The sequence below is a fragment of the Bufo gargarizans genome, chromosome 10 (assembly GCF_014858855.1).
Source record: "Bufo gargarizans isolate SCDJY-AF-19 chromosome 10, ASM1485885v1, whole genome shotgun sequence".
NCBI lineage: Eukaryota > Metazoa > Chordata > Amphibia > Anura > Bufonidae > Bufo > Bufo gargarizans.
In genome coordinates this window covers 76,211,759-76,224,422 of record NC_058089.1, presented here as the reverse complement: position 1 = coordinate 76,224,422, position 12,664 = coordinate 76,211,759, and the positions used below count along the sequence as shown (strand labels likewise).

Sequence of the window (12,664 nt, the reverse complement as noted above, 5' to 3'; positions counted from 1 at the left end):
AACACTATGAGATCTTATTGGATGTGTTGTACGATACCCCCATGTACAGGGAAGTAATGACAAGTCAGCGATTTGAGACAATCCTGTGATTTCTTCATTTCGCTGACAACACACAGTGCCCCCACGTGACGACCCCATCCATGACAGGCTTTATAAAATTAGGCTATTTATAAAGCAGTGTTTCCGTATTTACCATACTTCTGTAGATTATTAATTTAATCAATTTACTTTTTTTTTTACTTCTTTTATGCACTTTTGGCCATTTTTAATTTATTGTGCAATCCACAGTTTTTTAACACTCCACGTTTCACGATATTATTAGCTAATTCTAATTTGGAAAATTAGACAAACTCCAAAATGTAAAAATAAATTCTCATTATACCCCTAGATGAATATCGTAAAATGATCAAATTCTCACTACACCCCCTAGTTTCCAAAGTGGGGTCACATTTTGGGGTACCTCAGGGTAGCTTCAAATGCGACACAGCGCCTGAAATTTATAAAATTATTACAGTGAAATCCAAAAACCATATCGTGCTCCATCTGTTCTAAGCTCTGCCGTGCGCCCATATAGCAGTCGACAACCACATATTCAGGAGAAAAATGGGTAACAAATTTTATGGTGACTTTCTCCTGTTACCCCTTGTGACAATGAAAAACTTGGGCCTAAAGTGAAATTGTTCAGTAAAATATGTAATTTTTCTTTTTTACAGCCAATGGTTTCTAAATTCAATGAAAAGCATATTGGGCCAAAGTGCTCACTACACCCCTTCAAAACTTTTTTGGGGGGTGCAGTTTCCCAAATGGGGTCACTGTTTGGGGGTTTCCACTATGGGATACCTCAGGGTACCTTTAAATGCGACACAGCGCCTGAAAATTATTCCAGTGAAATCTGCCCTCCAAAAGTCATATTGTGCTCCATCTGTTCTAAGCTCTGCCGTGCGCCCTTATAGCAGTTGACAACCACATATGGGGTGTTACTGTAAACTGCAGAATCAGGGTAATAGATATTGAATTTAGTTTGGCTTTTAACCCTTGCTGTGTTACAGGAAAACATTTATTAAAATGGAAAATCTTTCCTTTAATTCTTGTGGAGCACCTAATGGGTTAACAAAGTTTGTAACATCAGTTTTGAATAACCTGAGGGGTGTAGTTTCTAAAATGTGGCCATTTTTGGGTGGTTTCTACTATGTAAGGCCCACAAAGTGACTTAATAACTAAACTGGTCCTTCAAAAAAATGGGTTTTAGACATTTTCTTAAAATATTTAAGAATTGCTTCTAAAATTCTAAGCCTTCTAATGTCCTAAAAAAATAAAATGACATTTTCAAAATGATGCCAACATAAACCAGACATATGGTAAATGTAAAGTAATAACTATTTTGTTAGGTATCGTTATCTGCCTTAAAAACAGATTTAAATTTGTAAATTTTAGATTTTTTCTATAAATAAAGGTGAAACATATTGACTCATATTTACCACTGTCATGAAGTACAATATGTGACGAGAAAACATTCTCAGAATGGCCTGGATAAGTAAAAGTGTTTCAAAGTTATTACCACATAAAGTGACACGTCTCAGATTAGCAAAAATCTGTCTGGTCACAAAGGTGCAAAAGTTATGGCGATGCTAAGTAAATAAAAAAAAATGTCAACAGTTTTTATTATTTAAAAGTAGAAAAACATAGTAAAACAATATACATTTCTTATTGCTATAATTGTGCTGACCTGCAGAACAAGGATAATAAGAATAATGTCAATTCAAAAAAAAAAGGGAAAATGTACGTTTTTTTTATTTCAATGTACAAAGATTTTATTTCCCATTTTCAATACGTGATATGGTAAATCGAATGGTGCCATTGAAAGCCCAAAGGTAAGACAATTAACTTGCTTCGCAGAAAAGCTTTCCATGGTCTACAGCTTGCTTGTGAGATAAGGCTACTTTCACACTCACGTTTTGGCTTTGCGTTTGTGAGATCCGTTCAGGGCTCTCACACGCGGTCCAAAACGGATCAGTTTTGCCCTAATGCATTCTGAATGGAAAAGGATCCGCTCAGAATGCATCAGATTGCCTCCGTTCAGTCTCCATTCCGCTTTGGAGGTGGACACCAGAACGCTGCTTGCAGCGTTTTTTTGTCCTCTATGTGGTGCGGAGCAAGACGGATCCGTCCTGGCACACAATGTAAGTCAATGGGGACGGATCCGTTTTCTCTGACACAATAGAAAACGGATTTGTCCCCTATTGACTTTCAATGGTGTTCAAGACAGATCCGTCATGGCTATAGAAGACATAATACAACCGGATCCGTTCATGGCGGATGCATGCAGTTGTATTATTGTTATGGAAGCATTTTTGCTGATCCATGACGGATCTGCAAAAAACACTAGTGTGAAAGTAGCCTAAGCTATCGGCAGTCAGTGATTAAATATCTCAGTATCTAGTGGTCTATTGACCTATATACTTCACACTTGTGTGGTCTTTACCTGGTTCGGTTGACACCACTATGGTAGGCTCTCTGGTATGTGGCCCAGTTTTTTTGTAGACTTTTACAAAGTGTGGAATCAGTGTATCTGCAAATATTTCTGTACAACTGACTGGGAAATCCAGTGGTAGCTCAACTATTGAGTAAATCCACATGGTTATATTTTGTAATTCATGCAATTTCCCATCTAATCCCGCCCTAGACCACACATGTAGAAATATCTTTTCTAGTTGTTAAGTTCCCCCTAACACATTAATAAGTACTTGTCTTCTGGCATGTGTTTTTGTAAATTCCTTTATTCCCCATAAAATAACAATTTAGAGCTATGAATTCTGACATTCCTCTGTTATCCCTCCTAGAAATCTATGAATAAATTGGCAACAGAGTGTTATCAGACAGGTGTGTCTCTATATAGTTTAGTATTGTCAGCACTGACTGGACAGTGTGAGAATGTGTAGAGACATGCCCCCAGATGCTAATATCTACTTATCAATGTATTCTTAGGGTAAGGTCACATGAATGGCTGTGCTGAGGTTGGGATGAGTACCACGCAGCCATATGAGCCACAGCAGCATCATATTAACTAATTAGAAAGGCCTTGTTTTTTCAGTCTTCTTTGTTAATGGCTACATGGTTTTTCGGGTTACACTCTGTGTGCCCATATCCTTAAATTTCTAGCAGGAATATCGAGAGGAAAAAAGCAGTCTGGTTTGAAGTTATTGTCTAGCAGACAATAACGCGAGTGTGTGAGCATTCACGTGCTTGGTTTCAAGCAATGTACAAAAATTGGGAGTTCAAATCCCAGGAACTCTAAGAAATAGATGCTAATTTACATTTAAATACACTCGACTCGAGCATTGCGCTTGAGCACACACGATGTTCAGCCAAACTCCGCGATGGTTGAGCCTTACTGGTGTTTGGCCGAGCATGCTCGCCCAACGCTATTTCTTATCACTGTATTGTTTTTTTTCTCTTTTCTTGCGTAATCCCCATTAAGTATGTTTTCCATTATTGACAGCGCAGTCCAGTGCACATCTTGTCTAATGTATGCAGTTCTGGAACAGCCGTTTAAAGGTGCATATCTTTGTTCTAAATGTGAGCAAATTACCCGTTTAGAATCGCACATCATGTATCTAACTGGGCGAGTTTTAACACTGAGAAGCATTGGCAATTTGAAACAGAGTTTGCTGCTCACTGAGCAAACACTCTATGTCTCTATGAGGTAGATTTTGGGGAGGGTGGTAGCATGGAGGATCATGAAAATGAGGTAGCTAGATTGGTAACAGCTAGAAAGCAGGGTAGAGAGAAGAGTGCCAGGGAGGCTAGCCCTGATCTCACACACCTCAACAGGTTTGCAAGGTTGGCAGATGAGAGGGATGTAAGTTCAGTTAAAGCAATGCTGCAGCCGGACACTTCCTCTGCCAGTCAGGGGAATGTCAGCTCCAATAAGCAGGGGACCAGGAGAGCAGAGCAGGCCATACAGGTGCTGGTAGGGGTACAGATCGGGCGATCTATCACAAAGACCTGGATCGTCGAACATTGTGTTGTCTTCCTGGCGCTCGAGTTCGACACATCGCGGATCGGGTTGACAGATTACTGGGAGGGGCTGTAGAAGATCCAGCAGTCATGGTCCATATCGGAACCAATGACAAAGTTAGAGGTAGGTGGAGCATCCTGAAAAATTATTTTAGGGATTTAGGTCAAAAGCTTAGGGCAAGGACCTCAAATGTAGTGTTTTCCGAAATACTGCCTGTACGAGCCACACAAGAAAGGCAGCAGGAGATTAGGGAGGTTAACAAGTGGATCAAGAACTGTACATATGGAGAACTGCGCCAACTTCTCTGTCGGCTACAGGCTCTATCGTATGGATGGGCTGCACCTCAGTGGGGAAGGTGTGTTTAAACTAGGGACTGGGGGCAGGGTAATTACATTATAGGAGGAATGGCAAGAGACCTGTAACCAATAGACCTGACATTACAACAGATCTGCAGGTTGGGGGACACCTGGGAAATAGTGGCATACAATAATAACCTTCCAATTGTCATTCAAAAGAGCGTTTCTTCAGGGAGGCTCAAAAATACTTCAAATATTTGACCGTCTAAGAGATGCCATTCGCCTCACAAGCTGGGATAATGTTCTCAATAATAAAAATGAAGCCACAAAATGAGTTATATTTGGTGTGATCACCCTTTTCCTTCAGCTTGCTCAAACCCTTCTGTCTTTTCACGTAATCCCAGACAAACTTGATGTTGAGATCAGGGCTCTGTGGAGGCCATATCACTTTCAGGACTCCTTTTTCTTTATGCTGAAGATAGTCCTTCATGACATCATCTGTATGTGTGGGGCTGTCACCCTTCTGCAAAATATATATTTTTTTATCATTCTTACTTTTTGGCATATTTAACGACTCCTGCCTACAACTTGAACTTTACTGAATATAATCCTGCAAAACCTGCACATTAGAGTTGAAAAAATCTATTAGCGCAGCAAGGGGCTAGCCCTACTTTTTCAAGACTCTCCCCTCTCCTCCTTGATTGACAGGGCCAGACATCTTGCCTGCACCTGTCTATCCTGTGCCTGTTCCATAGATCCAAGTAGGGGCGCAAGTTCAGATGTAAATGCTGACTATGCATTTGCCACTCACTTCTGGGTGCCCGAAGTGTAGCAGTGCATGCACGTTCAGGGTTCTGCAATATACAGTGTGACACAGTGAGGGGTTGTGTTTGGCAAGGCAGGTATTATCCTCTCAGCATGTGCAGATGGGCTGGTTTCCAGCCAGGTGAGGTCAAATACCGGACCAGAGTTTAAGTACCGGTCCAGGTTTTGGCAGCACCTGGCTGTCCTTAAATAGGCAGTTGGGCTCAGCAGAGGTGTCTCTGTTTTTGGGATCTAAGGCTTTGTGCTGTGCTGAAGGGCTTAGAGCCACATACGGGAGAAACAGGCCCCCTAAAGCCTGCTGTGAACTACTGGAGGCAGAACTGCCAGCAAGGTGACTTGTGTTATATGAACTTTCCATTGTGTGTGAATTATCACCAAGACTGGAAAGTTACGTGCTGTTTTGTGCAATTGCCTCAAGTGTGAATAAACACTGACATTTTGAGTTAAGAACTTTTGCCTTTTTGTGCTGCTCCCGCTTACCCTATCTACCAGAGCGAAACACCAGAATGGGTATAGGCCGGATTACAGATGCAGACCCATTCACTTGAACGGGTCAGCAATCTGGAAGGTGCGGTGCGGAACGGAGGCATTCCATAGTGCTTCCGTGGGTTTTCTGCCTTTGCACGGACATGCGATCCACATCCGACGGTCTGCACCCCAAAAAAGTAGTGCATACCCCATATCAAAAGTAATTAAAAAACACAACACATTGGCACTTGCGTTTTTCAAAGTACTGTAAAGAAGCAATGCATATCTATGGGACAAAAACACTAGAAAATGAGTAAAAAACATTCCCAAAGCATGATGCGATTTCAAAAACCACTATTGACTAAAAAAAGCACCACCATTGTAAAAAAAAAAGGGCTACTCCAAAAAAATGTATGCTGCATTTACTATTTCCCATAGACTTCCATGTAACGTCTGGAGCTGGAGTATTTTGCCTAAAAACACAGCAAAAAATGCCAGCAACAAAAATGCCTAATAAAACTCTAATAAAGCCTGTGACACCAAACATATGGGAGCTTTACGATCCAGACTCCATTATGAAGGTGTTAACTTGTTGGTCAGTTCAGTGCAGTAACCTCTTTTATTACAGCCACACTAACTAATATTTGATAGATTTACAGTACATTGTACTTCAGTCATATGAGCTACAGACTTTCGGGTTCCAAAACAGGAAGCAATAAATTAAGAGCTTGCAGTTCACATGAATCGACTGAACAGCAATTCAGCAAGTGTGTAGTAAATTCATTTAAAATTATTGTTGAGTCAACTGAACTTATGTGCAGTCACATTAACTTAGTGCCACACTGGCTCCGTTCTAAGGTGGAGCAAGACAATATAAGGGGTTGTAGCATGCCTCAGAGGGTAGAGTACAGAGGAAGTGCTTGGGAAGCATTGGGCCCTGCCAGCATTCATTATTGAAAAAGCAATAAATCATGCTGCAGAGTTGCAAACCCTGCCTAGTCCTTGGTGCTGAAGTGGTGTTATGCCTTAGGCCCAATTCACACGACCATATGGCCGCAGTGCCCATGTTGCGGACCGCAAATACGGGTCCATAATTCATGGGCACCGCCTGTGTGAACGCCGTCCTGTGGTGCGGACCCATTGACTTGACAGATATGTCCTATCTTTTACAGGGCGGAGACATGGATCGGAAGCCAACGAAAACATTCGGGAGCCCTTGCATGGGCTTTCGGTTCAGCACTTTAAAATATAGGACATGTCCTATCTTTTGCCATATCTTGCGGCTAGCGGACCCATCGAAGTCAGTGAGGAGTTTACATGGCCGGTGCCCATATTTTGTGGACCGCTATTTGCGATTCTCAACACAGGCACGGTGGCCATACGGTCGTGTGAATGGGGCCTTATGCACACAGTGTTCAGTCAGTGATTTCCATCAGTGATTTTGAGCCAAAACCATGTGCGGCTCTAAACGCAGAACAGGTGCAGATCTTTCTCTTATGTCTGTGGAGGCTCCACTCCTGGTTTTGACTTACAATCACCAATAGAAATCACTAACCAAACCACTGATGTGTGAATACGGCTTTACTTGCGAGTGCTCTGTGTCCAGAGAATTCCTGGCAATCCTTGGTTATGTATAAGTACATGTTCCTGTACAGAGGGCAGTTGGCAGCTACAGTATGTCCCCTCTGCCTGTGAGTCTACATACCAAGATCGTACCAAGCCTATGGTGGCCTTGTGTTTATTACATACTGTGAGTTGCTCTACGCTGAGACTGTAACTGTCAAGCTAAGTGCCATGTTTGTAGTCATTATGATTGGTTCCCAGTTTTTTGTTCCTTAGAACTGCACGTTGTTGACCTCCAATACTATCCCATCCTTGAGTGGGATACTGTGACAGGGTCAGGAGTCACACACAATGACCTTTCTTATCCCTTTTTGTCAGGAAAGCTAATTTAAATATTTTTCTCAAAAACTCAAAGCTATGCTTAATTAAAATCTGCAGTGAAAATCCATGATATACTGTGGAATTAAAATCTGCACCGCATGTCAATTTCCATGCTGATTTTTCCCAAACCATGTGGATCTCAGCTAGTTCATTAGGATTGTAATACATTGTGATTTTCTGCCTGTAAATCCAGACAATCTTCACAGTATTTGCAAAGTGTGAACATATCTGAACCAATGCCATTTCACATGAAGCCTTGCTTGTCAAAGTGTAACGTCACATGAAATGGCAGAAGGCTGGAGGTCAAGCAAGATTATCGTAGGTCTATGGGGGCCTTCCAACTCTTTACTATGAAGCTATTGAAAACAATCTAAGGTTTTATTAAAAAATATATAAGGGGGTAGTAAATTTATAGCAGGACATGATACAGAGGAGTCTTTTTTTCTAAGGTGTGATACGAATTAAGAGGGAGAAGAAGAGTGAGAAAAGCAACCCCACATATCAGCACTGTGAAGCAAGCCCATACCTTTCCTCTGCTTGAGGATATAATACAGAGGTGTTAGAGGGAATGTTTATAATGTGAAAATGAAGGTGTAAAACCTCTTTAAAGCAGATTCCTCTTAAAAATAAAAACTAAGAAAAGAGGTCCTCTAATTCTGTGTGCTGCTTTATTTCTTTGTCAGACAGTTCTGCTGCCAAGCCCTCCATCCTCTTGTAGTCAGATCAAGAAAGTAGTATGATATAGCAGTCTGTAAGAAGTTCAGTTTTTAGTTTCTGACGCCAGCTGAATATTCCTAGAAACCAAGAGGAGCATTGCCTAGCTTACAGTAGTCATCACTTATATTAAGTGGTCTCCATAATACAAATAGTACCCACTAGGGCTGGGCAATTTTGCCAAAATCCTCTGGTATTCACTCTTTAACCCCTATACAGGATTTTGGATTTTGCAGCAGGGGAAGCACCAGACCACTACCTCTTGGAGTCGTCTCTGTTTTGTTGACAGCTGACCTACAGCAGTCAAGAGCTGTCACGAGGGTGTCAAGAGCCACGCCTGACTCCGTTGTACCCGGGGTCAGGAGGTCGCAGCGGTTGGCTGCACGCTCTATGTCAGATAGGGAAGTTTCCTTATTGTAGCTTTCTGGGTTTGCTTTACAAACCCTTTTGGCTCACTCAGGGATCCGTAGCTCCTTCTCTCAGCTGTTCCTTGTCCAGCACTCCCAATCCTCCTTATATTCCCCTCTCACACTTCTCTGGTTGCCAGATATAGAGCTTCCTGCCTGGACATCTATTCTGACCCACTGGAGCTGTGTTGCTGCGTTCTCTGAGTGTTGCCTTAGAACGCTACCCTCCGGATCCCTGTTGGACCTTTGTGGACAATTGTTGCCGTCCACCTGGGTGTTTGTGTTTGTCTGTGTTTGTCTGTCCTCTCCCTGGTGTTTCCCTCTTAGTGCAGTGGTGAGGACTAGCGATCCCACCGGCCCGTTCATTATCTAGGGCTCATTTCAGGGAAAGCCAGGGTTTAGGCACGTGATCGCCGCACGGGTGAGGAACCCGTCTAGGGACGTCAGGGCAGTCAGGTGCCAGCTGCAAGGTGAGTTAGGGGTCACCACCTTTCCCTCTCCCTTGGGCAGGGCTTTCCCTGTTTTCCTCCCTGTGCGTGTTGCCGGTCATTACAAGAGCACTGAGGGTTCAGGCTAAGGCTGCAACGATTCATCGATGTTATCGATGCAAAAAATAAATAAAAAAAATGCAGTTTCCCTGCATTGAGAATTTGTTTAAATCACGTGACCACGGAGCGCGAGTGAAAAAAAGCCTCTCAGTCGGTGGCCTCCCGTCCGCACCGCGCTGCCAGGGCCTTACGTGCTGTGTGTGATGTCAGGTCCAACCCAGTGCATGCTGGGAAGTGGGAAGAAGATGCAGTCCGTCTCCTGCGGACTTCATGTCAGGGCACTGCCAGGAAAGGTAAGTATAAGTTAAGTATAAGGGACCTGTGATTTGAAGGGGCTAATGGCGCTGGGGGACATGGATGGAAATGTCATGGAGGCGCTAATGGCGCTGGGTAGTGGGGGCGGGACATGGATGGCATAGAATGGCTGATGGCGCTGGGGGACATGGCATGGAGGGGCTGATCTGATGGCACTGGGGGAGTGGGGGACATGGTGGATGGCATGGAGGCACTGGGGAGGAGGACATAGAAATGGAATTCATGGAGGGGCAGATGGCACGGGGGAGTGGGGGACATGGCATGGAGGGGCTGATCGAAGATAGTGGGGGACATCACATGGCAATTAATGGCATGGAGTCACTGGGGGAGTGGGGGACATGGCAATGGATGGCATGGAGGGGCTGATGGCACTGGGGGAACGCTGATGGCACTGGTGGATAGTAGAGCTGATGGCACTGGGAGGAATGAAGCTGATGGCACTGGGGGAACTGATGCACTTGGGCTGATCTCACAGGGGGGAACGAAGGGTGAATGGGACAGATGGCAGGGGGTTTGATGAGTTTTATAATGGAAAACAGTCTATTACGGTAATTCTTTTTTTCTTATTAGAGTACTCGATTAATTGTAAAAATAATCGGTAGAATACGCGATTGCTAAAATAATTGTTTGCTGCAGCCCTAGTTCAGGCAAAACCATATTCAGGGGCAGGCCAAGATCAGGGAATGCATACTATGTGCAATTCAAAAAACATTCCAAGGTCAAGGAGGGCTGCTCAGGGGCACTGCGGAGATCAGGCAGAGGTCTGGAAAGGCAGCGAAAGGTCAAATCTGGAAAATAGATAGAAGTCATTATATGCATAGACAAATGTAAATAAACACCTTAAGCATGACACTAGATTACTAGAACCTATTGCTCAGGCACTTTAACACTGGGAGGCTAGCCATTGGCTGGAGATTAGGGTGAGTGTGTACTGGCCCTTTAAGAGCCAGAGGGAGTGGGTGCACCCTATGGCCAGAATTAGAGAGTCTGAGCCAGCAACAAGGCCACAACCTGTGTGGAGGGACAGAGCGAGCCTAGCACCCATACCCGACGGGGAGGAGACGAGAGGAGCCAATGAGATGCCTCCCTGATACTATTGCATGATGGATAAGTATCTGCATGTATTTCTCAGCAGGGGAGATGCAGCGGTGGCCGCGCAGGCATCAGAAGCAACACGGGGGCCAGGGGACAAGGTACGTACAATTTGTGTGAAGGGCCCGGGCATTTGGGGGGGCATTATAGGGGATGAATAACCCCTTTAAACCAGACCAAATCCACCACTCCATGTGCTGAAATGCAGTCCCAAACTGTTGTCGGCAGACACTCACTATTATACCAATCTCCATCCTTCAGTGAATAAACTACCTTCTGTTACAGCCAAATATTGCAGATTTTGACTCATCAGTCCAGAACACCTGCGGACATTTTTCTGCACTCCAGTTCTTATGTTTTCATGCATAGTTCAGTCGCTTGGCCTTGTTTTCTTGTCATGGGTATGGATATTTGGGGACAATTCTTCCTTAAAGACTACTTTTGGCAAGACTTCTCTGAACAGTAGATGGGTGTACCTGGGTCAGAATGGTTTCTGCCAGTTGATGGCACTGCTGGACATCCTCTAAATTCGAAGGAAAGTAAGCATGATGTGTTTTTTCATTTGCTACACTAAGTTTCCTTGGCTGACCACTGACCACTGTGTCTACGGTCCTCAACATTTTTTTTAAGCTTCTTCTAAATAGATTGCATAGCATGCCTGGAAACCCAGGTTGAGATCTTGCTGATTTATTTATTTATTATACTCACTTATACTATTCAGTTATACTGCTGTTACAGTATTACGGCCTTGTGTCTTGTTGCTGTGCTCAGTCTTGCCTTGGTGTATGGCCTTTGACATGAAACTTCCACAACCTCACCTTTGTAGTAGAGTTTGTCTATTCCTTACACAGGGTTAAGCTTCCTACACAGCTGCGGCTGTGTTTCTACCTACACATGAAAATAATTGTCATTATCACTAGCTTGGTATAATTGGTTTAACCATACACCTGACTTTAATCCTACAAAATCCCTTACTTTGTGCAAGTGTACCTAGAAAAAATGTTTGTTAATTCATAAAAATAAACTATGAACTTTTCAAATTTTGAAAGCATTATTACTTTGCAGCATTTTTCCACACCTGCCTAAGGCTTCTTTCACATTAGCGTTAGGATTGTCCGGCACGGTTTTTGTCCGGCCGCCTCTTGGCATGTTTGCCGTGCTGCAGACGCATCTCCGACCCCTCCTCATAATCCTGAACGGTTCTGGAGCAGACTTCCGGCACACTATCGTGCTATCGTTAGTACGATATAGCCTTCCAGACAATCCTAACGCTAATGTGAAAGAAGCGTAAAACCTGTTCACGGTACTGTATGTGTTGTGATACTGCATGTCTGCTTTTCACCATTGAGTAGGGAGCCTATTTCTTAAAATTTTAATCCCAGCCCTGGGTCTGGCTCTACCTAAGTAGAAGTTATACTTCCTTGCTCCAATTGTATGCAGATATAAATTGATATATAATATTAATTTTATGCACTTAAAGGGGTTGGTCACCTTTTGAGTTTTTTTGTTGGCAAACCCTCCTCCTGGCCACACCTGCAAAGGGAAGCATAGTTGGCTCCTTAGCTCCCGGTCTCAGGCTGCCTTGCTCATGCCCCATCAAGTAGTTTGGTCACGTGTTGCAAGGAGGGCAGGTCACCGCTGTGACCATTCATTGGTTGCAGTGGAATCAAAGCTGATCTTGACGGAGGGCGACCTGAGCAAGGAAGCTAAGGCTGGGGAGTGACGGAGCCGGGATACAGCAGTGGGGAGTAGGTAAGTATGCTTTGCAGGTCTGGCCAGAGAAGGGGGGTCTGCGAAAAAGACCCCCAAAAGGTAGCCTAGCCCCTTAAATAATATAAAGGGTATTAAGAAATGCAGGGTTGATACACGTATTCTACCCTGCATTTTCGTTAATTCTTTCCACCTTCCATAACTATTTTACTTTGCTGTTAACATAGCCATTAGAAGGCTTATTTTTAAGGGGGGGGGGGGGGGGAGAAGTATTTCCAGTGTCAAGTATTTCCAGCGCTATGATCTTTATTACCTTATAATGAAACT

General features: G+C 43.6%; 1 protein-coding gene across 4 annotated transcripts in view; it reads left to right on the top strand.

The window, feature by feature from the left end:
- Nucleotides 1-12,664, top strand: part of RASGRP2 (RAS guanyl releasing protein 2) — a 304,234-nt gene that overhangs the window by 13,814 nt on the left and 277,756 nt on the right. Inside the window, exon 1 of one of the 4 annotated variants that reach the window (XM_044269502.1) lies at nucleotides 10,624-10,728. The exons of 2 other annotated variants lie outside the window; for them this stretch is intronic. In XM_044269502.1, coding sequence (XP_044125437.1) covers nucleotides 10,636-10,728 — 93 coding nt within the window. In that variant the 5' untranslated portion in view covers nucleotides 10,624-10,635. Of the gene's footprint in view, nucleotides 1-10,623; nucleotides 10,729-12,664 lie in introns of those variants that run through there. One more of the 4 variants, XM_044269511.1, reaches the window with a different exon arrangement.